The sequence below is a fragment of the Dermacentor variabilis genome, chromosome 2 (genome assembly GCF_050947875.1).
Source record: "Dermacentor variabilis isolate Ectoservices chromosome 2, ASM5094787v1, whole genome shotgun sequence".
Taxonomy (NCBI): domain Eukaryota; kingdom Metazoa; phylum Arthropoda; class Arachnida; order Ixodida; family Ixodidae; genus Dermacentor; species Dermacentor variabilis.
In genome coordinates this window covers 239,831,808-239,859,021 of record NC_134569.1, presented here as the reverse complement: position 1 = coordinate 239,859,021, position 27,214 = coordinate 239,831,808, and the positions used below count along the sequence as shown (strand labels likewise).

General features: G+C 45.6%; 1 protein-coding gene across 1 annotated transcript in view; it reads left to right on the top strand.

Moving 5' to 3' along the window:
* Positions 1-27,214, top strand: part of LOC142571232 (uncharacterized) — a 301,441-nt gene that overhangs the window by 219,839 nt on the left and 54,388 nt on the right. Inside the window, exon 4 of the mRNA XM_075679494.1 lies at positions 12,505-12,706. Within this exon, the coding sequence (XP_075535609.1) occupies positions 12,505-12,706 (202 nt within the window). The remainder of the gene's footprint in view (positions 1-12,504; positions 12,707-27,214) is intronic.

The window sequence follows — 27,214 nt, the reverse complement described above, 5'->3', positions numbered from 1 at the left end:
TCAGGCCTAAAATTGAATATGCATGTGCCATCTGGGACCCGAGCCAAGACTACATTATACGTAACATTGAATTCCTGCAAAGCCGTGCTGCTCGCTTCATTTTTTTAGATTTTTCTCCGTATTCCAGTGTTACATATTTAAAAATTCGGGCCGAACTGCCTCCGCTATCACTACGAAGGAAACACGCCCGCCTCTCTCTCTTTCACAAACTTTATCATCATGATCGTTTGCGCGACGACTTCTTTCAGTCACCCCCTGTCATTTTTCCTCGCCGCGATCACCCCTGCAAAGTCAAACGCCCAGCTTGTCACTCGGCCCATTACGCACAATCATTCATCCCCAAAACCATAGCTGACTGGAATAACCTACCATCTGATATTGCCACTGAAGTTAACACCGATCAATTTCATCAAATTCTGTGCACTCCTATCAGAATTTGACGTCTCTGTGCGTCTTTGGTGTTAGCTATTTCTTTTTCAGGGCTAATTTAATACCTTTGCATCTTGTTTGACATCGTATTGCACTTTTTTCTCTTTTTGTGTTATCCTTGAACCCCCGGTGTTTCAATTTTCACACTTCATTCTTATCTTTATTTCGAACTTTAATCCACTTCAAATATTGGTGTATGAGTATTTTGTGGTGTTCTTACTATGTTTGCTGAATTGTTTATTCTTACTATTTTTTTTCTCGCATATTCTTATTAGTGTGTTTCGTGTGTCCCCCCCCCCCCCCATGTAATACCCTGTCCAAGAGGGCCTTTAGGGTATTTGAATAAATAAATAAATAAATATATACTGTTCACCTGCTATGGTCTCAGTAGAGACCGGCAGTATTGTAAATAAATAAATATCACCATTATGGTCGTGACTTTTCACCCTCTTCTGCACTTCGTTCTTTGAATTTGCCTTCACTCTATTCATGCCGCCGCATAGCATCATTAGATTTCTTACACAGCATCGTCAATTCCTCCGTTAGACTTGCAAAAAACAACTATACTATCCTAGCGCCGGAATCATCGACAAGACGATATCACAACTTGAACTTGATGGCCTAAGTTGCACGCACTAATATGTTTAGATTCAGCTTTTTACCTCATTTCACAGAAGACTGGAATTCCTTACATGGGTCTATTCGCTCATGCTCACCCCGAAGTTATTTCAAGATTAATCAAGATCTATCATTCAAGAATAAAGGTCCTAGCACATTTCTCTCATCGCTGTATCGTATTTTTCGGTGTAAAATTTTTCTCTGGGAACCCACTCCTGCTATAGCGCTTATTGCACTGCAGTATGCGCCAAATAAATAAATAATATCCTTTTCTCACTAGCGTCATGGATCCTCTGACATCTTTGTTTTCTGGCGACGATCAAAGTGCATCTTCATAGTCATCCAGTATTTCTGTCACTGCATCTGGCTCCTGGAAGGTTCCTTAGGGTTAATCATGTCGACTAAGCCCGGCTCTCAATCAGCTGGCAACATAGGAATAGTACTGAACGCGGCAAAGCGCAGGCTGCAGCCAATGCCTGCGGTGTAGGACCTGTTGTGGTGCGACACTGGTGCCTTCAAGGTGCTCTTCCAAACCCCCTTAAAGTCGGGATGGAAGTTGATAAACGTTTTGAAGTCCCGAATCATGCGTTCTGCGAAAGAATGAGCCTCAGGGTGGTAAGGTGCTGGGTAGCGAAGCGTGATGTTTTCCTCACTGCCCCCCTTGCGCCACTTTTCACGCCTGAGCGCTGGTCCATCGTCGGCAACAATTACTTTGGTGCTCTTGAAGGTGTCCCGCTCGAGAAGAGATATGACGCAGTTCGCATCTTCTCTTCCAGCTTTGGCGGAAACGAAACGCTTGCACTCATGCACAGCGACTGCAAAAGATTGAGTACGTCTAACGCCTTCAGATTTTTTCTTCAGCTTCTAACTTCGAACGGGATCGTTGAGTATTATGGCAGTACCATTCTGTTGCCGCGAGGCTTGTATTTTGATTTTACCATTTGACACTCGTGACATGTCTTGACATAATTGGCAACATCTCCTTTTGCCGTTTTCCACATAAACACCTTGGTTAGCTTGTGATAGAAATTCCAAAATCCATCATGTCCTCTCCCACTCCTGGCTGAGCAACGTTGGGCTGACCAGCAGGCCCACGATGCGGCTGGCAGGCTAGGCCTGTCGGTCCCGACGTGGGGGCGGCCCGCGACGTGCTAATACGCGTTCTGCAGGACTCTAAAATAAAAGTTACTCAATCAATCAATCAATCAGTCATGTCCTCTATACTTTGGCTTGCTGTGATATAACTTGATGACCGTCAGCATTTTTTGTTTCAGGAACATAGGCTTACCCTTGCACGTCCCCATCTCTTGCGTGCCCTCTCAGAGTTGCATCAATATTTCGAAATTCCTTGCGGCACGTGGAGTCTGGTTGAGGCGTCATTGTCCTGATGCCTCTGGCCTGGTCTATGCGATATGTCAAAGGTGAATTGTTGAATCTTTCTCACTCGTGAAGCTATTCTGCCCTTTGGCAACGTGAGTTCCAAGAAAACTGTTGATGCCTGGTTATCAGTGAAGATCACGAAGCGTTTGCCTTCCAGATAGCTTCTAAAGTATCTTAAGGCCATGACGACCGCTAGTGCTTCCTTCTCCGTTGTTGTGTAGATTTTGTTGTTTCGTGAATGTATAAGAACAGTATCCGATGGCCCTGAGTTCCCTGCCAGGTTTCTCCCTTTTGTCTCTTTCATAAAGAATAGCACCAGCGTCGTAGTGAGAAGCTGGGTTTGTTTAAAGTTCAAAGGGCAACTCAAAGTCTGAGAGTATGAGCACAGTATCTGATGAAATTGCTTGTACCAGTTCCAGATAACTGTTCTCACATTATTCGGACCATTCGAACGGTATGCCTTTCTGTGTGTGCAGTGAGACATAGTTTGTCTCGTATATTCTTTATAAATGCGTGGGTGTCCTGCGAGCTCAAAGAACATTCTTAAAGAATGAATGTCATGTGGTTTTGCCATATTCTTAACGCGCGGAGCGATCTCCTCTTTAGTGCAATTGGTTCTTCCGTCAAATGCTCTTCCAAGGAATACCACTTTCCTACAGAAGAATTCACCTTTCATGAAGAGTACCTGGGAGCAGTCCTTCGAGGACTGCTCCCAGGTACTCTTCATGATCTTCCCTTGTTTTCAAGTATTCAATTGTGTCGTCCACATACACATTGCAGAATTTTCCGGCGAAGTTCTTCAGCACATAGTTCATCATCTTTTGAAACCATGATCTGGAGCTTTTCCATCCAAATGGCAGTCTATTGTACTCGTATATGTCGAAAGGGGTAACAAATGCTGTAAATTTTTTAGTATCCTCTTTTGATTGTACCTGTCAATATCCCTTCCACAGATCATGCGGGAAAGCCATTCGACAAAATGACCCATCTTCTTTCGGAACAATCGTAATAGGCGAGGCAAAAGACCAAGTAAAAGGCCTGATGATTACCGCCTCCCGCATTACTTGAAGCTCTTGCTTCAACCATACTTTTTCATGACTGAAACTATATGACTTTCCCTTGACTACAGTGCTGTCGCGTTAGGGGAAGGGTACCTCAATGGCTGGTGTGGCTTCAGGATACGAGTCAATGCACAAAAGCTCTGAAAATTTCAAGCTTACATCTTCTGCGGAAGACAGTTTACGATCGCTATTTTGGGTGCTATGAAGTCGATGACGTGCTCTTCTTATGGTGACCAAATCATTCCAGAGGATATTAACTTTCATGCGTTTCATATCAGGCCTGTATAAGATTAAATCAAAATTGACTTTTGGCACCACCAATGCTTCAGCCTGTAATATTTCGCCTTCAAGCTCCCGATAAGCTGACGTCTATCTATTATATTCTCGGCACGAGACATAACAGCCGCAGACACGGATGGCCTTCCCACGCACAATATTGTCAGCGTCGACTAGGCTCTCGCTGAATAAACTTACAGAAGCACCAGCATCAATTAAAGCTAACAAAGTTCAGCCATTCACTAACATCTGGACACTCTAAATGTCTGTCTTCGTGAGAAATACTGCTTCCTCAACAGTGCATTGCTCTTAATCCAAGTACTGATCTTGTACATATAACATGGTGCTGCAGTGTCGGTTACAATCAGTGCTAGTCTTTGCTGCCCCTAATTATGTGGCTGTGTTCTTTTCGCGGTATTCGACTCTAGTGACCGACATCTCTCTATCAAGCGCACGGTATTCCGGAAATGCAGTATAGCTCAGTGCTAGTAGCAATTCGTTCATAGTATTAAGCGACCTCACTTGAATCTGTCTGGTAATGTCTATTTATACCATGTACCATGTGTTTAAAATTAAGCTTTATGGTTTTGTTGAAGTTAGGCACTGGTAGACACACCAAGACCACCTGTAAAATAAATTATGTGGCCAGGTGTACACAAAATGAGATGACAATTATTGCTAGGAGCAGCCCAATTAACTAAAATTGAATAATTAACTTTTTGTTGAGTGCATTAAGTGGGTATGTTTGTACTGAAAGAATAGCGGCAGTCGTGTTTCTGCACGGTATCAGTAGGAAGAATTCTCTAGCTTGTCTTTCCTCTGATATATCAGACTCCAGTTTTTAGTTCTCGTTTGCATGATTGCGCATACAAGAGAGTGAGGATAGGCGCAAAGCTCCTCTCTGATGTGACGGTGCTGTGCGTGCGGCGTTTAGTCTGACAACAGGGCGCAGGCAAAGATGATAACTGTTCCTCTTCCCCCTTCGACTGGCGAAATCAAGTTATGACAGAGCAGTGTGTCGTGCAGTTGTTGCTCCTGATTTCAACAAAACTTACACTACGTGGAAATGAGCAGTCACTTTATTTGCGTATAGCCCAGGCGAGGACGATGCCCGCTCGTCTAGTCACCGTTGCGCACGCGCACTGCCCTCCGGCTTCTCCGCTCGCGCATTATCTCGGCCTCACAGCTGCCATGCCGGGAGAGTTAGGGGGACAGTTATAATCTTTGCCATTCCCTCCGCTCCGTTGTCAGACTAAACGCTGCACGCAAGGGCCGCGTCACATCAGGGAAGAACTTTGTGCCGATCCAAACTCCCTTGCACGCGTAATCATGCGAACGACAATTAAAATTTGCAATCGTATATCTCAGAGCACAGACACGCTAGAAGAATTCCTCCAACTGATATTGTGTAGAAACATGACTGCCTCTAACTTTTCAACACAAACTCACCAGTTACTGCCGTAAAAAAGTAGGTTAGTAATTCAATTTTAGTTAATTGAGCTGCTGACAGCGATAATTATCCTTTCATTTTGTGCTCCCCTGGCCACATAACTTATTTGCATAGATGGTCTTCACGTGCCTCCCAGTGCCTAATTTTAAGAAAATCATAAAGCTTAATTCTGAACACTCTGCATAACAAAATCGATGAGAGAAGAATCCGCCAATGTCGGGTGGGCAGTCGGAAGCCACATTTCGAAAACGTACCCTTTCATATTAGTGCCTCCTTGCCTGTAGACCATAGCACTATTCCAGAGCCCTACAGAGCTCATCTCAAAAGCACTCGAGAAACGTTTCTTCCATTCATTTCAAGAACTATGTGCATGCGATGAAGTCGAACCGCTACCGTACGTTCCCCCAGAGAAAAGGCACCATATTATGTACGCGGTCTTCATCGGTTATCTATTTGTTTTTGTTATAGGCATATTCGTAGTAATCCAAGCAAAAAGCTACGCCTGATGAAGTGCCATCAAACAAGTCTGGTTTGATAAGAAGGTATTCACGCTTTCCTCTCGTATTCGCAGCTGAAATAAGTCCCAAGAGCGGCTGCTGCAGTGCTATATATGTAATCTGCATTTCTTGCAGCGCGCTAATGACACATTCTGTGTTAGAGTCACTGAAATTTGCTCGCGCCCGCATTTAACGTGTCAGCAGAGCTGCTCCTAACCAAGAAGCTAAATCATGAAGATTCATGCTGATAGTCACACTACCTTCAGTGGCGAGGTCATCTACACAGACTCCGGCTATATGGAAAACCGTCTCCAGAAAACTCGGGGTTGTAGTGTCGTGTGGCAGCCCGACGTATCTCTCGCCATCTGGTTGGAAGCCCATGATGACGGGTCGCCCCTCACGGCGCATGATGTCGAACTTGATCTTCCTTTGCAGTTTCTAGATCTCGACGGCGCCAATGTAATGTTTCTACATAAACATAATGAATCCATCAGTTTATAGATGCATTCTTGCCTTGCTTTGTCTTCCAAGCATTGGCGCATACCCACTACGAGGGATTGGCCAAGAAGCAGGCAGTTTCCAGTATATTTAGAGTAAAAACATTACTTAATTTCAATAGTAGAATGAGTAAAGGCAAGATGCAAAAGACCAGGACTGAAGAAGGACACAAACGACAGGACCGGCGCCTGTCGTTTGTGTCCTTCTTAGGTCTTAATCTATTCAAGCATGAACCAACCAGCCTAAGCAAGAGTTTTACTTGAACAGTAGAGCGTGGGAGTAAAGTCATTCTTAAGCCATCTTCGCATTCCTCTTTTTCTTCCTTGGCCCCTGGCCACTGGCGATGTGGATTGCTACAAACCGTAAATCAGAAGAAGAAGAAGAAGAAACTTTAGTAAAGAATAGTCCGGCAGTTCTTGATGTGGTGGCCTCAGGTGACGGCTCGAAGTTCTTGGACTCGAGCGGCATCTTCGGCTTGCCGGACGGCCCAGAGCTGGTCTGCCAGCTCTGAACTTCTGATAGCCGCCTCCCAGCGGCGGCGACGCCTACGGAGAAGGTCCCCGGCGGCTCCCGCATCCGGGGCGGCGTCGGGAAGAACGGAGCTCGAGCCGTCTCCTACTCTGGCAACAGCCGCGATTATGGACGCCTCGCCAGCAGAGCTGCTTTGATTACCGTTGTTGCCGGCACACTCCCAGAGCATGTGTCGCAGCGTTGCTCTGTGTCCGCATGTTTTACACGCGTCTGTTGGATACAAACGCGGATAGCAGTGGTGTAAGATAGCGGGGCTAGGATAGGTGTCTGTCTGGAGCAATCGTAAAGTTACAGCCTCGTTCCTCTTCAATTTATCGTGCGGTGGCAGCGATGTGCGTCTTTCGAGTCTGTAGTGTTTGGTGAGGTCTCTGAACGTGGTTAGGCGATCGCCCCACGCCCAGTGTGTTTCTTGTTGCTGTGTTTCTGTTGTAGTGTCCAGATCCGGCAGATCCGATGCCCCGCTCTCGGGGGCGGAGGCGGCCACATAATAGGCGGCGGGGCGTGTGAGACCTCGCGCCGCGGCGTGGGCCGCCTCGTTTCGCGCGAGCGGAACATCGGTGTGCGCCGGGGTCCAGAGGAGGAAGACCGTAGAATTTTGGGGTTGCGAGGGCGATGACGAGTCGCCGTCGTCAGAAATTTGGAGTATGCGGGCCGCTTCCCGCGAGTCGCGACCGCGCGCGAAGCCGCGGATTGCCGCCTGCGAGTCGCTGATCACGATCGCAGCGTTCGGCACCGCGACGAGTGCTAGGGCTATCGCAGCTTCTTCGGCCGCCTCCGTGTGTCCCGTGGTCACCGTGGCGCTCGCGAGGCACCTACCCGAGCGGTCTACAACCGTTATCGCGTGCGCTCTTCTCCCTCCTCCATATCGCGCCGCGTCTACGTACACCGCCTCGTTGCTGTTACCAAACTTCTTCTGAAGGTCGCTTGCTCGTTTGTTGCGTCTCCCGGCGTGATGCGTCGGGTGCATGTTCTTGGGAAGCGGCGGGATGATCAGGCGTTCGCGAACACAGGCGGGAACCGTCGTCTTTTCTCCATGCTGAGTGTGGTACGCGATGCTGAGCGACTCGAGGATGCATCGACCTGCCTTTGACCTCGATAATCGTTCGTATTGCGCAATGTCGTGCGCCTCGATTAACTCGTTGAGGGAGTTGTGAACTCCGAGCTCTAGAAACTAGTCGGTGCTCGCGTTGAGCGGAACGCCGACCGCCCTCTTGAAAGCCTTTCGAATCATGCATTCGACTTTGTTTTTTTCGGACCCGATCCACCTCAGGTAGGGGGCAACATACGTTATGCGGCTTATCGCGTACGCCTGCACGAGACGGATCGAGCACCCTTCACGTATACCATTGCGTCTATTCGTGATGCGACGCAAGAGTCGGATCGTGTCATCTACCGAACGATGAAGTATTCGCACCGTCTCTCCGTTATGGCCGTTTGCCTGCAGGTGTAACCCTAGGATTCTAATTTTCTCTACGTGCGGTACGGGAGTACCATCTGCCAATGTAATGCGTATTTTGGAATATTCCCGTTCCTCTTCGCGCAGGGTTTTACGACCTCTCCTTGTGGGTTTGTAGAGTAAGAGTTCGGACTTGGTAGCCGAGCATTCGAGGCCCGTTCCACGCAAGTAATTCTGAACCGCATCTACTGCTGCCCGTAGCGTTCGCTCGACGTGACCGTCACATCCTCCTCCGTGAACCCAGAGGGTGATGTCATCCGCGTAGAGACTGTGATGTAATCCTTCTATTTCTGTTAATTTCTCGGGTAGACCAAGTAAAACTAAATTAAAGAGTAATGGTGATATGACGGATCCTTGCGGCGTGCCGCACGGACCCGTCTCAAATTCCGGTGATTCCTCGTCGCCGACGACGACGCATGCGTGCCTGCCCGTGAGGAAATCTCCAACGTAATTATACATTCCTTGGCGTAGTCCTAATCTTTTAATTGTTTTTAAGATCGCTTCGTGCTTAACATTGTCAAAGGCCTTTTTAATATCTAAGCCTAGAATTACCTTAGTGGAGCTCGTAGTGTCGTCTACGATCTGGTGTTTAAGCTGAAGCAATACGTCCTGTGCAGACAGGTTGCGGCGGAATCCTAGCATGGTGTGCAGGAACGCGTCATGATCTTCGAGAAAGTCGGTCACGCGGGTGAGAACTGCGTGTTCCATGACTTTGCCGACGCAAGACGTAAGCGAAATCGGTCTCAGATTATCGAGTGTAACTTGCTTGCCAGGTTTAGGAATCACCATAACGCGGGCCCGTTTCCACGCTTCGGGAAGGGAACCCTCTCGCCAGCACTCATTGACGTAGGCCGCGAGTCGGGAGATTGACTCGTCGTCTAGGTTTCGGAGAGTCTTGTTGGTAACCCGGTCCGGGCCAGGACCGATCGAGTGTTGAGTTCGAACAAGACTAACCGAATTTCCGATTCGCTAAATTCCGCGTCCAGTTTATCGTTTGTGACGCCGTCGTACTCGTCGTGCTGGATGATTTCGGCTTTCTTAAAGTAACGGTCACGTATTGCGTCGAGTAATTATCGCCTTTATAATCTCGTACGAGTCTACGAGTCTTGTGGCCTTGAGCGGCCCGAGTCTCCTCCGGATCTAATAGTTGTGTAAAAAGGCGCCAAGCGCTCGCCCCGGTCATCTGCCTCTCGAGCCCGTTGCACGTGTCTTCCCATTGTGCCCTGCATATCTGAAGTTCGTGTTCTTCGATGCCTCTGTCTAACTGTGCTATGCGTTTGCGCAACTCCTTATTATGTCTTTGGCATTTCCATCTCTTTAGGAGGGCTCGCTTTGCTTCCCACATGTGTAGGAGCCTGCTGTCAATTATTTCGAGGTTCGCCTCGGGCGGAACGTCGCTCGTTGCTGCGCTTACGTCCCTTCTGAGCGTCTCGGTCCACTCGTCTATGTCCGTAATCGGCTTATCGCCTCGCCCCGCTTCTTTTCGCTTCTTGCGGAACGTGTCCCACTTCACGAGTTTGAGCTTACGACCTTTGCCCTCAGCGTTAGTACCACGACTGCTCGGGCGCGTGCCTATCGTGATCTCGATTAGCGCATGGTCGCTCCCCAAATCTTCCTGCGTATTTTGCCAGTGCGCTGTTGTTACATTTGAAACAAACGCAAGGTCTGGTAACGTATCGCCACTCACGCTGTTCCCTCTGCTTGTAGGATCGGCGGGATTCGTGATCAGTGCAAGCCTTTGCTCTTGCGAGTCTTCCCAAAGGTGTTTGCCCTTGGGTGTTTCTCGGGTGTAGCCCCATGCTCCGTGGGGCGCGTTAAAGTCGCCCGCAACAAGTAGAGGCTCGCCGCCGGAAGCCGCGCGCGCGCCCCGCAGTAGGTCCCCGAATCTGTGCTGCAGCGTGGGTTTACTATACACGTTAAGGACGAAGAGTCCTCGGCCGCTCTTAGGAATTAATTCAACGAACACGTGAGGTATATTTACGCAGGCAAGTTCTCGCTGCGCCACAGTGACTACGTCGAACGAGCACGGCGGCGACCTGCAACGGGCGTGGCGGGGGAGACGGCCGGCGCGGCACCATCGCCCCCGGCCCAGCGCCACCCGCCACGCGGGGTGTAGCCCGTTTCCTCATTTGCATGTTCTCCGTCGCGGTTGCGTCTATGGCTTTGTAGCCAGCTAGTTTAACCGGATGGTTTGTCTCCTGTAAAAGGATCACGTCCGGTTTCGTCGCGCGGCTGCGTATGAATTGCTGGAGATTACCCCGCTTCCTCCTGTAGCCCCGGCAGTTCCACTGCCAGATTGTGTATTGTTGTTTCCCAGTGTTAGTGTGCTTCGTTGCGTGTGTTGCGTGTGTGTGGTGATGCCTGCGTTTAATTTAACCCGTCACCATCGAGGCGACTTGGTTGCTGCTGCGGTTTTGTTATTTTTTTTTAATTACCATAGGCTTAGAATTCAAAGCCAACGACTTCTAGAAGGGCCCTTTCGCCAGCTTGGGCTGGGACTTACGCCTCCTGTAAAGCTATCCTTGTTACCTACTGTAACAGGCACCTGAGTGCTGGTGCCACTCGTAACTGACAAAGAATAAAGATGTTTGGTGTTAGGTTGCGGTGATGGATTCTGTTCTCAACCATATCCCTGTGTGATCACACGTATCACGCCATGACAACCTGATATGAGAAGTGGGATTCTCAGGGGCTCCGACATCTCGCTGCTGCAACAGTAACGTATGTCGTGCAATACTTATTTTACACGCAAACAATGCGATGGTCATGCTAATTTTCGTTATGTTTTTCTTTCTCGTCATAAATAATTAACGATCTTGATAGCTGTTTTCTTTATTAACTTTAGAAAATGCGGTGTAAAGTAATTCTAATAATTAACTTTATAATTGCTCAGTACTGTACACAATTATTATCCCTCTATTAAATCTTCCTTTTATGCACAAAATTTACAATTTTTTGCTCTGCTACCACCCGCTTCATGACCTATCCCCTGTAGTGGGTTGAGTCACATCATTTGTGACCAACCAATCAAATGATCCCTTACGACAGAAGAAAAAGAAGATAGCACCCTTCAGAATATTTACACCTATTCAGAATTTTTTTAGAGTATTTTATATTTCTTTTTACTATTGTTATACTGAACTACCTGGTTCTTGGTAAATCGCGCAGTGTGGGTATGTGCCATTAACATCTATGCTCTACATCTACATCTACAGCTCTGAGCAGCCCCAGCCTAGGTAAGTATGTTTACCTTCTCAATGCCAGGAATAAAATCCAATGCTCTTAAGTTCGGCATTGTGGTAGCCTCAACTTGCCAAGTGCTATCATATTAAATACAAACTCAAAAAATACTGAAACGGCTTAGGTGTACTCTTGGACTTCCACGTTTTCCTGCTTTTGTAAACAAAACTTAGGCTCAACAATGCATGTCTGGAGCCGCGCTATGTTTGCGAACCAGTTACGGAATGATTGGACGTCGTGGAACCATGCAATAGCACGTAACATGTGGTCTCGCCAGTTCTTGTTTACGTTGCAATTTACGCTGATGGCGCTGCTGCGAGGTGACAGAATCTGCACAGGTTTCCAAGGTTTTTATGTATGGACTAACTAGATACTTTATAGTAACAATCATGGTCAATCAGGCTAGTCCATTGATTCGCATCTTGAAAACTTCATAAACGCAGCGATAGACAGTACACGAAAGCACAACAGAACAAGGAGCTTACTCGCAACTGATTGATTTATTGAACGGAAGTACAAATATATAGGCACAAGAAATGGGGCTGATCGCGCATGCGCAGCATACTGTCAATGTGTGCGCATATTCATCACTGTGTTCGTTTCTCCCTTTGTCTTGTGCAGCGTGCGCTTCGCATGTAAGTGCGCTCCACCTGTGCACGGCATGCCTGTGTGCCACCGGGGATTTTAAACGGGGCACTGCCTCTAACCTTTATAATACACCGGACAGACGACCCCGATCGCACACGGATGGCGTCAGCCGCGAAGACATAGGTGACAGAAGGATAACAAAAGGCTTCTTTCATAAACTTGTGCACTCACTCCCACGGTGGAATTGTTGTTGTCGCGCCACGTAACATTTGGTGGGCGGCATGCAGTATCAAATGACACAGACTGGCCAAGATCTCAATGTGCATTGTCAAGCCTCGAAAGCGCCCCGCCCTGTCAAACAATAAATAAGTTTTGCGGAAATATAAACTACTGGCCGATTCACTGTTTTAAATATTAGTAGTTCAATATTTCTCTTTGCTTTCAATAGCTCTTTGTTTTACAGATTGATCTGTTTTACAGCAGCGGCTTAACTGTCATTACTGAAGCGCCACCACACCTGCTGACGTGCATGAGGCGAAGACCACCGCTATCGGCCACTTTGCTGCTGCTGTCGCTCGCCCACGAAGTTGCGTGCCACAGCGCCGGGGCACCAGCCAGCTCCTGCAAGGAAATGGAGCCCCGTCACAATTTCAAGCCGCAGAATCAGCACCATAACTACCAGGTGAGCATGAACGAACGCAGATTTTGCAATGGTAAGTACACTGCCATTGCGCCTCACTGAAGCGCTGCGATTACGTAGAAGTCCTTTAGAAATGTCATTTTTTTCCGCACGAATATTTTTTTTTTCCTTGGAGCCGCACAATGCGGAACAGCCATAGAAGGGGAAGCACAATCTTTATTCCAAAGGATACGTAGATATAGCCGACCAAGGTAACATTTAAAAAGCACCAAAAAACGAAATTGATGTGGGTTTTGTCATCAGACTCCTGCTATTGACACCCAGATAGTGCAACTTCTTACTTGCAGCGCCATTGGTGTCATAATAACGCATTACGCTACCAAGTGACTAATCTTACTTTCCCTTCGTGGAATTCTCCAGTCAACACGTTGCACTGCTTGTGAACCATCCTTGTATACCAAACTGCTAACTTTCAATGGTTGAACACTGCAGTATTTAACTTTGTTTAAAGTTGTTTTTTCGGTGTAGGTATGTCCTTTCGGAATACAGAGCTTGTTAGAAGTTAGCACTGTTTACCGTCCCCTTCTGTCCCACCTTCCACCCTGCGCTGTTCTAAATTCAAGATTCTCTACCAAGAAGCGCAAAATCTGACGATATCAAAGTATTATTTACAAATAACGTTGGCGACTTGGGGTAGGCTGGGAGGAAGAATGTTAAAGAAATAGCTGGGTCACTATTCCCATCATGCATGCGACGTTCGACAATGTGATAATGACATTGCTGTCCGTTTCTGGACACATCTAGCCTTACTTTTAATTTGTTGGTCTTCCCACGAACCATGTTTTCTTTCCGGGCGGTGTGCTTGAACAGTTGCTCTTGAGTAGACTTATTTTAATTTTTGTCCTATTTAACGCCGGACCTATTGATGTACATGAAAAACATTCTTGGCATAGTGCCAAGCGCACTGTCTCACCACTGGGAGCAGCGGTACGAGAGTGGCAGGAACGCTGTCGGCCGTAGCCACCGATGCTTCCCGCAGTTTTCATGTGAAACCTCAGGAAAGGGAAAACATCGCCGAATGTGGTCGCCCTATATTATCACTCCTGCTCTCTTCTGGTTCGTCGTGCTCCCATAAAAAATATCGCAGATTCGCCCAAAATGTTGAAGCATCGATTGCGATAGCCAATTTGTAGACAGCTATACGAAGTAAGGAGAGTAGTTTTATAGGCCGTATAAACTCGCAAACACTCGCTTACTAACCTAATTATCACGCATGGTGCCACGCACCCACAACCATAAACACATCTCAATCGATGACCGCGGAAACTCGCCGTCAAAACGCTGGCGTTACGACGAGTGGCAGCGAGCGAATGCGCCTCTGCGCAGTCGCTCACTTCAACGTGAACTAAGCGGCGAGAACGCAGCGCACGTGAAGCTGTCGACCCTCGGTTTGACCTTAGAGCATTGCACGGGCCCTGGCCGAACCAAAAACCCGGGCCCGGCTCGGCCCCGGGGCGCGCCGTCCGAAGCGTTTTTTGGAGGGCCTGTGCCGGGCTCGGGCTTGGAGCCGCGGGGCTGGGCTGGGCTCGGGCTTGAAGCTACGGGCCTGTGCCGGATTCGGATCCACTCACTAAAGGGCCTAAGTTGTGCATTCGGGTTCACGCGAACCTTATGCATTGCACGGTCCAGGATATTCTGTGCCAAGCTGAAGAAAATTAAAAATTATTATGGGATTTGACGTGCCGAAACCACTGTCTGATTATGAGGCACACCGTAGTGGGGGACCACGGAAATTTAGACCGCCTGTGGTTCGTTACCGTGCCCCTAAATCTAAGTACACCGGTGTTTACGCATTTGTGCCAAGCTGAAGTGAGACATCAAAAGAATTCGCTCTTAGTAAACCTTAGCAATGAAAGTAGCAACCAGAAGCAGTTGAAATGTTATTTTTTATTTTCCATGAGAACGAACATTGTTTTCGCGTAAGGAAACACAAATTATACAAATAACCGCTTTTCAGACAACTTCCCTGTTACGGCGTTTGCGATTGCACTGTTACAACTCTCGATACTACTATACTATTTTAGCGCTAAGGAAAGGAATGTCTCTACTTACGCGTTTATTTTATGCTGTATGCTCGTGAATTCACCTTTCTGTATATACATATACATATATATGGGCATGTTAAATGACCTGATCAAGTCAAATCGCGCGATCAAGGTGCTTACTTGATAATAAGCGTGAACAACAACGGAAGACACAAAGTTTGAATGTCATAGGACGAGCTCTGTCTAACTGAAATTTATTTAACAATACGCTTGCAAAAAGAAACAATAAAACACGACTAAACCAACTACTTGCGAGCGCAGCAACTATAAGACACGTCCTGTGTCGTTCTGACTTTGTGTCTTCCGTTCTTTTTGCGCTGATTACTAAGTGTGCATCCTTTCCAATTCGCCCATCTTTCTACCCTACTTCGGCCAAGTTGCGTACAGCCGAAAAATAACAGCAGAGGCAAAAGGCCAGGTCATTGACGTTTCCATGGGAGAAATGAAGATTGAGGTCTTTTATTGCTTATACACTTCAGCTGATTAAACGCCGAGAAGGTGAGACGCACACAGGGTACATTGGGTAAGTAAAAAAAACGATTGTCTTTTTCATTTATAGGCCGGGCCTCGTCATGCTCACGTGGGCCTTGGCTAATCTTATTAATGAACGCCCGGGCCAGGACCGGCCACGAGTTTAGTAACACGGGCCCGGGGCCCGCCTGGGCTTGTGACCACAAGGCCGGGCCGCAGCTGGGCTCGCCTCGGTCATGTACGCTCGGGCCCGAACCAGGCCCGGTCATGGAAACACGGTCTCGGGCTGGGCTCTAGAGCCTCACCTAGACGCTATATTAATCGCAGATCACTTTCAAGAAACAGCACGCGCGGCCGCGCTCAGCCGCCGCCAATGCCAGTAGCGCTGTGCAAATGGGCGCGTGGCAGAGAGCACACGGGTGCGTAGGAGAGCGCGCACATCAGCGACAAACCTTGCAGCCATATGGCTGTGATTGCATCCCATGCTCGCGGCCATGGCGGCGTCCGTTCGCAGAACAGTTCAGACAACAGCAACAGAGGCAGTCATAGATACGATTTCGCCTATCGCAATTTAGATAAGCAAAGTGCCCGTATTAAAGCGAAAGCCTTTAATTGCTCATGCTCGCGGCCACGGCGGCGTCCGTTCGTAGAACATGTCACACTCCGCTAGGGGGCGCTCGTGACGACATTGGAGTGAAGCGCGTACTGCGCATGCGCCCAGTACATGGCGCCACTCTCGCGCTCTAAAACGGCGTCGGCAGACGCTCCTCGCTAGCACAGTCGGTGCGATGTCTCCCAAGCGCGCTAGTGCAACCGAACGAAAACGTAAGTCGCGACAGGTTGAGCGACAACATTCTAGTGGAAAGGAACAGCGTCTTCCAGAGTCTCCTAACACAAAGGTGAAAGCCAATGAACGGATGCGAGTGAAACGACTCAACCGGTCTCCTGTGGCTAAGGCTAAAGAGGCAGAACGCAAGCGACAACGCCTTCGGAACAAGCTCCAGCAACAGCAGCAACAACAACAAGGCACTTCAAGTGGGGAATGCCAGCTCCCAGATTCTCCCAACACCAGAAGATGGAAGATCAACGAGAGAAAGTGTCTAAAGCGACTCAACAACTCTCCCGGAACGAATACTACAGAAGCAGAACGCATGCGACAACAATGATTGCACGAGAACGACAACCAAGTACATCATCGGAAAGAGAGGCACCCGTTCCAAAGCGCCCCTGTCACACAGCTACGCTGTCTCCGAGACCCCAGTTTGCTGCAGCCACCAACTACTTTAACAAGCATTTTGTTCATAACGCGTTTGGTACTACATGCTCTGTATGTGATCGCCTATGGTTTACCAACGACTTGGCTAATGCCCCACAACAGAGCTACGAACTTCTGAGGGAACATTTCCCTGACAGAGACGTTACTGCATTTGGTGTATGCACTACGTGTCTCCAATCGTTACAGGAACCCAAGGTTCCAAATTTCTGAAGGAGCAATGGCTACGTCTACCCAGCGAAACCACCTAATCTGGTTCGGCCGCCTCGACCTTATGTGTGAGACTCGCTAGCGCTAAAGTTAGTGGCGCCAAGAGACAAGGCTACAACCCAACACGGCAGCTGTCTAGACTTAGTCTTCGAAATGGATTCAGAGTACATATCGTGTCACTTCCCAGAGCACAAGGCAGCCATTATGGACATCAATCCTGAAAAGCATCAAAGCTTCATCGGTCACAAGCATCAAGAAGACATCTTTCCCAGCGACAACTTTGAAGCAGAGGCGGGATTCGAAGAAGAACAAGTACCAGTCGAATCAGACAATAACTTATTTAAGCAACATCACAGTGCGTTTCAATCAAACAGAGCAGTTCAGACAACAACAAAGGCAGACATAGCAAGGATCTCGCCTACCGCAGTTTAACTCAGTAAAGTGCCCGTACATTTTATGTAGACGTAACGCACATGTCAATCATGCGACCGCGGCCGCATTTCAATGGGGACGAAATGCGAAAACACACGTGTACTTAGATTTAGGTACATGTTAAAGGGCTCCAGGTGGTCCAAATTTCCCGAGTCCCCCACTACGGTGTGCCTTATAATCAGATCGTGGTTATGGCACGTAAAACGCCCTTATTTAAATTTGTTTAATCATGTAGAAACTGAATTTATCATCTGCTACGAAGGGAAGTGGCGCAAGGTGCTTTGGTGTGACCCAAAGGCGCCGTGTGCGGAGCCCGGGCGTGCCGTATGCACGGGCGAGATTTGAGCTGAGAGCAAAATGGCACGGGTAAGCTTGTAGCAGGGGCGGGCCAACTAAAATTTGGGACTGGGTCTACCCGAATTTTTACGTGGACCAACTTGAAATCTGCGGTAGGGCAAACCTAAATTTGGAGATGGGCCAACTTAATTTTGGGTTCATATTTACGAGAGTAAACAATATTATTATTGTTGGTATTATTGTTGTCGACGTTGCAGTTTCTTTTTAATCGTAGATTATTAAGCCCCCATCGTTATCTCATCATCAAACTGGGCGAACTAAGAATTGCATGTCGCTAACGCTTTCGCGCTGTCATTGTACGTATATTTGGACTTTTACAAGCTTTGTCGCAACTTGTTCGTCTGAGATAACTTCTGGGTCGATTGTATTAATGAGTAGCGAGACCAATCGCTCGCTGCTCTTTTTCGGTGTTTCCTGCGTATTGAAATAAAGCATAAGTTGTACCACGATTTCATCCACTCGCGAGAGACAGATGCGTTCAGCAAATACAAGACATAGAAATGCTTTAACTTCAGACATAAAGAAGGATAAAATGAACTACTAGGAAAAGTTATATAACAATATTTGCAATGATCGGAGGAAATTATTGGAGGTCATAAATGGGCTCACAAGCAGGAATAAAGACTGTCATAGGACATAGGACCTAACATTTAATGAATAGTCAACGGCGAAAGGCTGACCAATGTCATGAACAAACACTTTATACACTCGTGATCTTATGTTGCAATGGATGGACGTACGGAAAATTCTCCAATTGCTGATAAGTGTTTGTGCCAAATCCTATTTTATTTGTGCCTCAGATCCAGTTGAATTACAAAACTCAATGAGAAAGCTAAAAATAGTGTTGAGTCAGGGATTGATGAAATAGGCTCTGTTGAGTTGAAATTGATATCGCCATTGATATGTGATGTGTTGGTTTATACAATCAACTTCACCCTCCCTACCGATGTATTTCCATAACGGTTAAAGGTGGCAAAAGTCACTGCAGTACATAAAGGTGGTGATATCAATATTTCAGCCAACTATCGTCTAATATCCGTGCTTCCAATGGTAACGAAAATATTTGAAGGAGTAATTTACGATAGACACATTCTTTTTTATAAATATCAAATAATATGAAAGAGTCAATATGGTTTTTAGGAAAATGGATTGGTGGAAAAATCTCTACTGTATATAAAAAAAGATAACCGACCATATGAAGAAAAAATGTACTCTTGGACTTTTCCTTGATCTTCAAAAAGCATTCGACTCCATATAATTCCATTAATAATTCATGAATTTTTGAGGTATGGAGTGCGTGGACTCATACTTCAACTCTTCAAAAGCCACCTCGAAAATCGTTATCAATTTGTACAAATTAATAGCACAATGTCTACAAAGATTAAGTTAAATCAAGCAGTTCTTCAAGGGTCCATACTGGGGCCACTATTGTTCCTTTCCTATATGAATGGCATTGTCAAAAAACCTGAGTCCCCTACACTTATTATGTATGCTAGTTATACCAACGTTTTTTTTTTCGTCAGACAAATTAAAAATATTTGAGGTCAGTGTACATAACTATTTAAGGGATCTTTCAAATTGGGTGAGGCAAAATAACTTACGCTTGAATGCAAAAAATACAAACTGTATGACATTCCGACCTATAAACAAGTCCATAAGTAAAATAAGTGTAAAATTTGAAGAAAGTTCTATTGCACATGTCAGAAAACAAAAATTTCTTTATGGGTGGTTGCAGGAGGGCTTAAACTGGAATGCACATGTGAATCACCTGATTACCGCATTAGCCCGAATTGTTGGGTGTTCTTGCAAAACAGCAGACTCTTTTTTTTTATTCAGAATACCCCTAAAAGCCCTCTCGCAGGAGGGTATTACATACCGGGGGGGGGGGGTGCAGTAACTCATACAGATGTAATAAGCGAGTATTAAGTTGAAAATAAAACGGGAACTGATAAACAATAATTACAAAAGATAATAATGGAAGTCCAATAATATTATTGTAGTAGTAATAATAATCAGAAGTGTACAAAAAGAGAATACGAATCACAAACACACGAAAAATGGAGAGTAATCAAGGTCATAGAAAGCACTCAGAACATTAATGTATTACAAATCAAAAAACAATACATCACGTGAACTTAAAACGAAAATGCAAAACACCGCAATAAAATAGGAACAATAACCATAAAAATATGCATGTTACATAGAGGACAAGAACATCTTTTAACATCATTCGTAGTGGAAAAAAATGGGGGGGGGCATGACACAAGAAAGGTTTACGCACTTTCATTAATTATTAGAAGTTTCTGGAATTCATTTATGTCGGTGACGGTTGGCGATGTGTGATGCCAAGCTGTTCCACTCGGTTATGGCGCTCGGTATGAACGATATGGCATAAGTTAGTGTGTGACACGTGGAGCGCTCTATTTTAAAATGGAGATCACGGCGGGAAAAGATGGCAGAGGGTGGCCTAAAGAAGGCCTCGCGAAGTGATGCATGATGGTAGAGCTTATGAAGAAGCAATAAGCGACCGATTTTACCGCGACATGATAACACATGCAGTTCAGCACGATCCTTCAGTGAAGTGACGCTGGTGTGACGTGAGTAATCCGCAAAAATAAAACGCACAGCACGGTTTTGCAGAGCTTCGATGTTTTTTAGTAGTGTAGTCTTGATCGGGGGGGGGATCCCAAATGGCTGAGGCATATTCTATTTTAGGACGGATTAAAGTGATATAAGCCTGTTTACGCCAGCTTAAGCATAAAAATAAGTATGTACTATTCACCCTTCCATTCAAAGGTAAATTATGCAATATTAGTCTGGGGAACGACATCGCAAAAGAAATTGCCATTGGCTTATTACTCTGCAAAAGAAAATATGGCTCTGTTCTGAAAAGTGCACGGGAAAATGACAGGACCTACCAACTTCTCCACTGTTCATAAAACATTCCATGCACAGGCTGGATCAGTCATACTATTTTGGATTGTTCCAGGTAATTCAACAAAACTAACTATACGAACAAGGCCCCATAGGAAGACCATATTACTCTTAACGAGAACAAATGATACGAATACCTAAGACAAGAACACATTTTGGAAAACAAAGTGCATAACACATCATGTTCTGAATGTCCTTGCAGATAGAGTGAACGTTAATACTAGTAGTAGTGCCTTTAAACAACAAGCAAAGAACATATTAATAACCAGATGTATACAGTGTGAACATTGACGAGCCGATTTTCAGGCCTCGATCAATGCTTAAGTCATTCACAAATCGGTATTCTGAATATTTACATGTATAATGTACTTTCAGTGTATCCTCATGCATTCATGTTTCCCATTTTGGAATTTATTTTCTTTGGCTATGTATTTTGCCGTGCGCGACCTCTTCTGTACGATTGTTTAAAGATGTTATGTAAACTGGTTTTGTTTATGTGTGATTTGATATTTGTACTCTTGCAAGTTACCAGTTGAACATTTTCCTGAAACTAATGTATCATAATTCTTTTTTGATTGTGCTGAACTCGTAGCATGTGAACTGTCGCGAACTGCGGAGGGACAGTGGCCGTTGTCAGGCTTGATTGCGTTCAGCCCTTGTCCCGTCAGTGAGCGTTGTAAATTGCTTACTGTAAATAAAGTACTTACTTTCGGTAGGAGAGGGTGCCTCTTCCACATGGTTGATCTGTCATCAGTCACGACCATGTTAGGTCTCTGAAACCATGGCGGCGAATGACACTCCAGGTGCGTTTCCACCGTCGTCGTGAAGTTAAGCGTACGATGGTGAGCCGGCGATGGTAGCTTGATCTCGTGCGCACAAAGCAGGGGCAGGAAGCGCTCTGTCTTCCACCGGAGAGATATTCTTAGTTTGTGGGAGGCGAATGGTTTGTAAGCATGCAGCGCAGTAGCTGTCTCTGAGTAGAAGACAACTCAACCGCGCTACGCTAGGGTGTAGGGAGATAATGGTGAGAAAGAGCAGCAGAAGAAATGCCGTAGATGAGCGAGGAGATGGGCTTAGAAACAATCACCAAGGTTCGCGTTTTGCGTGCCCAAAGCGTAGACGAAGTGTTCCACCGCCGAGCAGGGGAGGGTTTGGTGGCGCTATACCGTTGCGCCAGCCGCTGTTTGTATGGCTGAAGCTGGGCACTCACAGATTAGGTGCTGCAGCTTTTCCAGAGCACCGCAGCCTCTGCAGACTGGGGAGCGGGCCCAGTGGAGGCGGTGTTGTCGCTCGGCGGACCATACTAGAGTGTACTAGAAGACCGCTGTCCAGTTCAGTCTAGGCCACACAGAACCAGGGGGCACCCCTGCGCTAGTGTTTACGTATATGCCCATATACAGAGATAATAGTCTGCGCTAAGCCCCCTGAATAAAACTAAAGGTAGTGACATACTACCTAGACAACGCAATTACATCCTCAAGATGTGCTCAGTACGTCATCTTGCGGACATTATGACGTCCTCAGGATGTCCTCTGATCGTAGTAGAATGAAATTAATTCATTCCTGTTGTCCGTACTCATAACATTCTCAGGACATCCTTAAAACAATTCTTCCGGGCTTCTCCTGTATGTTTTAAGAGCAATACTTGGTGGGGCCCGTTCGGCGCAATACGTTATAAAATACTTTGGCATTACTACTTAAAATTTACTTTCAATATTCTATTTTCATGCATCTTTTGTTTACATAAGCATTGTGACAAGCAATGCAGAGGCACCGTAAAGGTGGTTCCATGCTATACGAGTTGCTGAAATAAAATGTGTTCAGAAATATTCATTTATTTTCCTAGTGACATTTATTTACAGTGAATGCTTGCCAGCTTCTTCACTCATCTGAGCAGTCCGAGGGAGGACCTAGAAAAAACAATATACTGAGGAAGTACAGTACAATCGTACGCTGCCCCTGTGGTGATGTGTTTGCATGAACTAGTCCTGCAAAGTGCAAACCTGAAGAAATAATTCAAACATGCAAGAAACATCACACATGGTTGCCAGCTAATCAGCGCTACACTTTGTTCTCATAGGTTGGATCTATCAACAATTACGCCTGAAGAAGGCTCCTAGTTTGAAAACGCGTACTCTCAGGCTGAATGCTTGGAGCATTGACTGCATTTTTCGCAGCTTTTGACCACAATAGCGAAGCCTCCCTTTTATTGTAGCTTCAACCTCCCTCCTTTCGGCAACGGAAAACCCTTGCTTCACCGCTTCTGAAATATCTTCTATTTTCAAACACGTACTCTTTATATTTTTAAAGATCTTTGCAAGTGTTTCAGCTGGTGACTGAAAGGTACTTTATTTCCGCTATGGTATGTTTAATGACGACCTTACACAAGAACAATATCAGAACAAATGGCATACCAGAACCGTCACTATAATGGAAGCTTCTTTCATTGTTGCACCGCAAGAAATGGATGTAAAACTAAATACGGATGCTGCACTGTAACATGACAGCAGGGCACATTTTATTAGCTTCTTATTAGTTTATTGTGATTTCTTTTAATGTCTCATGACAGTGGTCCAACTGGCTGACAGCCGTTTGTGGCAGTGGTGGGACCTCCCATGCACTGTCGTAGGCGCAGTCATCTTTTGTGACACATGCAGAACGTAGAACCTTTGATAGTGACTATGACTTCACAATTAATATATCAGCCATCATAAGTGGTTACAAAAGTCCCTTTAAATGTATTAGCCAAACTGAAATAATAAGGGTATTGAGCAGTAGCACGAGGCTTTTATGAGGCTTAAAATGTGCTGCAAGATTTTCTTCTCAACACAATCAAGCGAAAAAATGGCAACCTGTATTGTAAACAGCTTCTGAAGAATTTACCTGACACACGCTGACCGAAAACAGGCTTACACCTTGAAAATGATGCAAATGTAAGCATGTTGGAAAAGAGAGGGTGAAGGTAATATGTATTTGGAAGAAAATGAAAACCAAGGGGATACAGAATGACCCAGACAACCAAGTCAAAACCACAAATAGTACATATACGTTCAGCAGATAGCAGTGGTTCCCACTTTCAACATATGTGAAATGCAGTCCAAACATTTCCGGTAGGCTACTTAGGTGTCTTTACTTAGAGATGTCTGAAACTTCTTCAGTACCTTTTGTGGTTGCGAAGCCCATGGACGATGGAAGGTACTTCGAGAACATGCAATATGATCAGAAAGGGATTACCAGTCTTATACGGTTGATCTGAGACGTTTCAAATGTGAAGCAGAACTATCACGCATGGCTAGTCTGCAAAGCAGCCATAGTTGGTAGCTTCACGAGTCACTAAGCACTCACTCAAACTCCGGCTACCCATCCACATGAGCGAGCACTGAATGCAACAAGTGAATGAGAGTTCACGAGTTTGCCTGAGTTTGAATTTGGCGAGTATAAGCCCGAGTAACTCGCGAACCTGAGCGAGCCTACTTGTGGGTTACTTCGATGCAAGCCCAAGTCAGCGTGACTGCGTTTCATCTTAGTAAGCAAAAGTTTCAGCGCCTCACGTAAACATACAATTCATGGGTGGTTTCAGTGAGCTCTGTTAGTTTTGTTCACCGAAGGTAGCAATACACAAACGGAAAAGAATTAGAAAATTTCACTTCATATATGTAAGAACATAGGTTGAACTCATGTACACAACCACCTTCTTAATAAATGCAATAGCTTTTGTAACGTAAAGCTACTTGAAGCAAGAAAGAAAAATAAGTGCAAACAAAATTCTAAGGCATCATATGATACGCAGAGCATCTTCCGCCTTGCAATACGACTTCTTTTTGGCGGTAAAGCATTTTACGAAGAATCACCTCAAGAAAGGTAGCAAGAACAGGATAACGTTTCTATGCAGAGGCATTTATTATTTGATATAACCTGCACTTTTCACTAAAAGCTAAATTGTAGTAGGTGAATAACAGGCACCACAATTAATGTAAAACACTCCAGAAGCATGCAATTTTCAAAATATCTTTTTAGAAGTCTGATGCTTTAACTTACTAGACTCATTTTGCTGTGGTGGTGATGGCTCCAGAGCATTGCAGTTTTTTTTGACCCAGGCAGCAAGAAAACAACAAGAAAATTACAGCCACCTTACACGGTTGCAAAATCTATTAGCGCTACAGGTCATCAGTATCGGATTTGTTCATACGAACCGTACAGCTATACAAGCATTAAACAATGCATGGATAAGTCGCTATAGCTATGTGTCTATGCATGTTAGAGCATGACTTAAGTTATGATGGTGAGTATAAGATATGGAAGGAACTGTGTTTACTAGTGGTAATGAGAGTGTCAGTACTAGAACCAAGAGCAAAATTCTTGTAATAAGAACCGACTGGTGGCAGCGAAATTATACTGAAAATACACCTCAGACTCTAGTATATTATACTGTGTTGAATGACTCATTTTTATAGTGATGGGATGCACGACACCGTCAGACTATATCACGTTTAAAAATGTGAACGAAATAAGAGAATGCTACACATATGCTAGCACCAAACGAGAACAAAGTGAAAGCGAGGGCCAATGCCGGGCCGGCCCGCAGCGCAGGGGCAGTTCGCCATTTTGAGGCCCACATACACCGCTTCGCCGGTCATCCTTCTTCACAGCGTGGAAGTACACTTAGTTTTTTTTGTTCATGTTGTTAAGCATGGACTGCACAAAAAGTGCACACGGCTTAAGGGCCAAAGATTGCCATATATATTATAAGCTACCTAAAACAGTTTACGGCGCCCGAGTGCCGACTGCAAGGAAAGAAACCGTGCCAATTACTGCGCGTTCTGTTACGCGAAGAAGACGGAATCATCAATGGAATGCTGCACTGCAGTTTTTTTATATAAAGATAGTTCCCCTAAATTTAAGTACAGGGCGCCGGATGGGGTCGACATGTTTTATTTGAAGCGCCAAGCAGGCAGCTTACATATGTTTCTTTTTTCTGTCTGCGTTTCGCAAGGCCTACTAATGAAAAACAATATGCACAAAAGTACACACGACAGATACACACTGCTTGAAGGACCAGAAAAATATTTGTTATCCAAATGGAACGATACTATAACATAGTAGAATATAGCCGGCACTGTGGCCGCAGTGCACGCACACTCACCGTGCGGCATTATAAATATATAAAATGAAATAAAGAAGAGAAACAAAGGGATAGATTACTAAGGCATAAATACATGTCATATCTAATTATAAACGCCAATTGAGCGGTCTGATCGCAAACAGCAGCACGCGAATCAGCACGAACGACTCCGCCGAGCAGAATCGCCATCAGTTGCCAACAGTGCGATCTTGATGCGGCCCAATCCACTTCGATCGCAGCGCCGCCACATTTTTTGTCGTCCCCCGCCTCACTGCAAAGCATTCGCGGCCCCAGTCGCTCGTGCCACTCAACCGCATTCTAGTGCACTCTAATACTCACCTTACACCTTTATCACGCGACACCATCTTTACATTGACAGTGCTTGGAATGGCTTCGCTAGTCGACTATCCGGAACGGAAGAGCATAGGCAGCCCTGGCATGTATCAAATGTTGCTAGCGGCTAGTTTTGTCAAGGGTGATCTATTCTCAGGAGCTGCGGCGGCTTATATTACTCTTGTTTTTTTTTGCTCTAAATGTATTTACAAAAATTTTAATTGACGGCTCATCATGTGTTGTGGATGCCCGAAGCATTTGCGCGCCTGCTTGAAGGAACACTTTAAAAACTTTTTTTTAGGAATCGAAGGGTCATGGAGGTGACGCTAACGGCAAACGGAAGTGTAGCGTATAAAAAAACATCGACGTTTTTTCCTAGTCATCTTAAATGTAGACGCACTGACACGCTTCACATTGGTGCCTATATCAGTTGTAGAAGTTCTTAGCAAGTGTTCCTCCTCACTCAAGTTCAGATTTGAGCTCGAGGAGGCCCATTCCGTTCAGTTTTTAGACATTCGCATAATTTTTAATGAAAGTGACCAAACACATCTGCTCGGCTTACAGGTCAAGGTCCAATAATGCCATTGTACTCTACGATTCCTCACATTCGAAACTAATTAAAAAGGGGGGTCGCAAATTCATGTTTCAGGTCGGGTCTTATGAAGTCCTGCCCACACTGTATTACGGAAAGCTTCGATCATCAATTAGCAAGGTTGCAGCTGCGCTCTAAGAACAAAGAGAATTCCGGGCACTCTCTTTGAGGGAGTAACTGCTTGTCGCATATTTCACTCTTTTCGAGAGTAGGTCGATCCTCTTTGAGAGAGAGTAGGGCAACTCCTCCTGACAGAGTTTCGTTACTCCACCGCAAGGGAGTACTAGTACTCTTCCGCAGAGTGCTAATACTCTCCACACAGGGAGTTCTAGTACTTTTCCACAGAGTGCCAATACTCTCCCCACAGGGGTAATAGTACTCCCGCGGATCGAGTGCTTCTACTCCTACAAACCGAGTACTTCTACTCCTCCAAGGCGAGTGTTTCTAATCCTTAAAACAGTGCTAGTACTCTTGCCAATAGTGTGAAAGCACGATGTAATCAATGGTCACGTTTGAAGGGATTCGCAATACTTACATGTGGGGAATATTTTATTCCTTCATAAGCAGCTTGTGCACTTATGCTTGGTGAATAAGATGTAACCTGTAGTCGCTGAGTTATTGACATGAAACATTTTCTCCTAAAAGGTCAAAATCTTTATTGATCAGTCACAAGACAAACTGAATAATAATTTGAGAAACATACTGACAAACACATAAAATC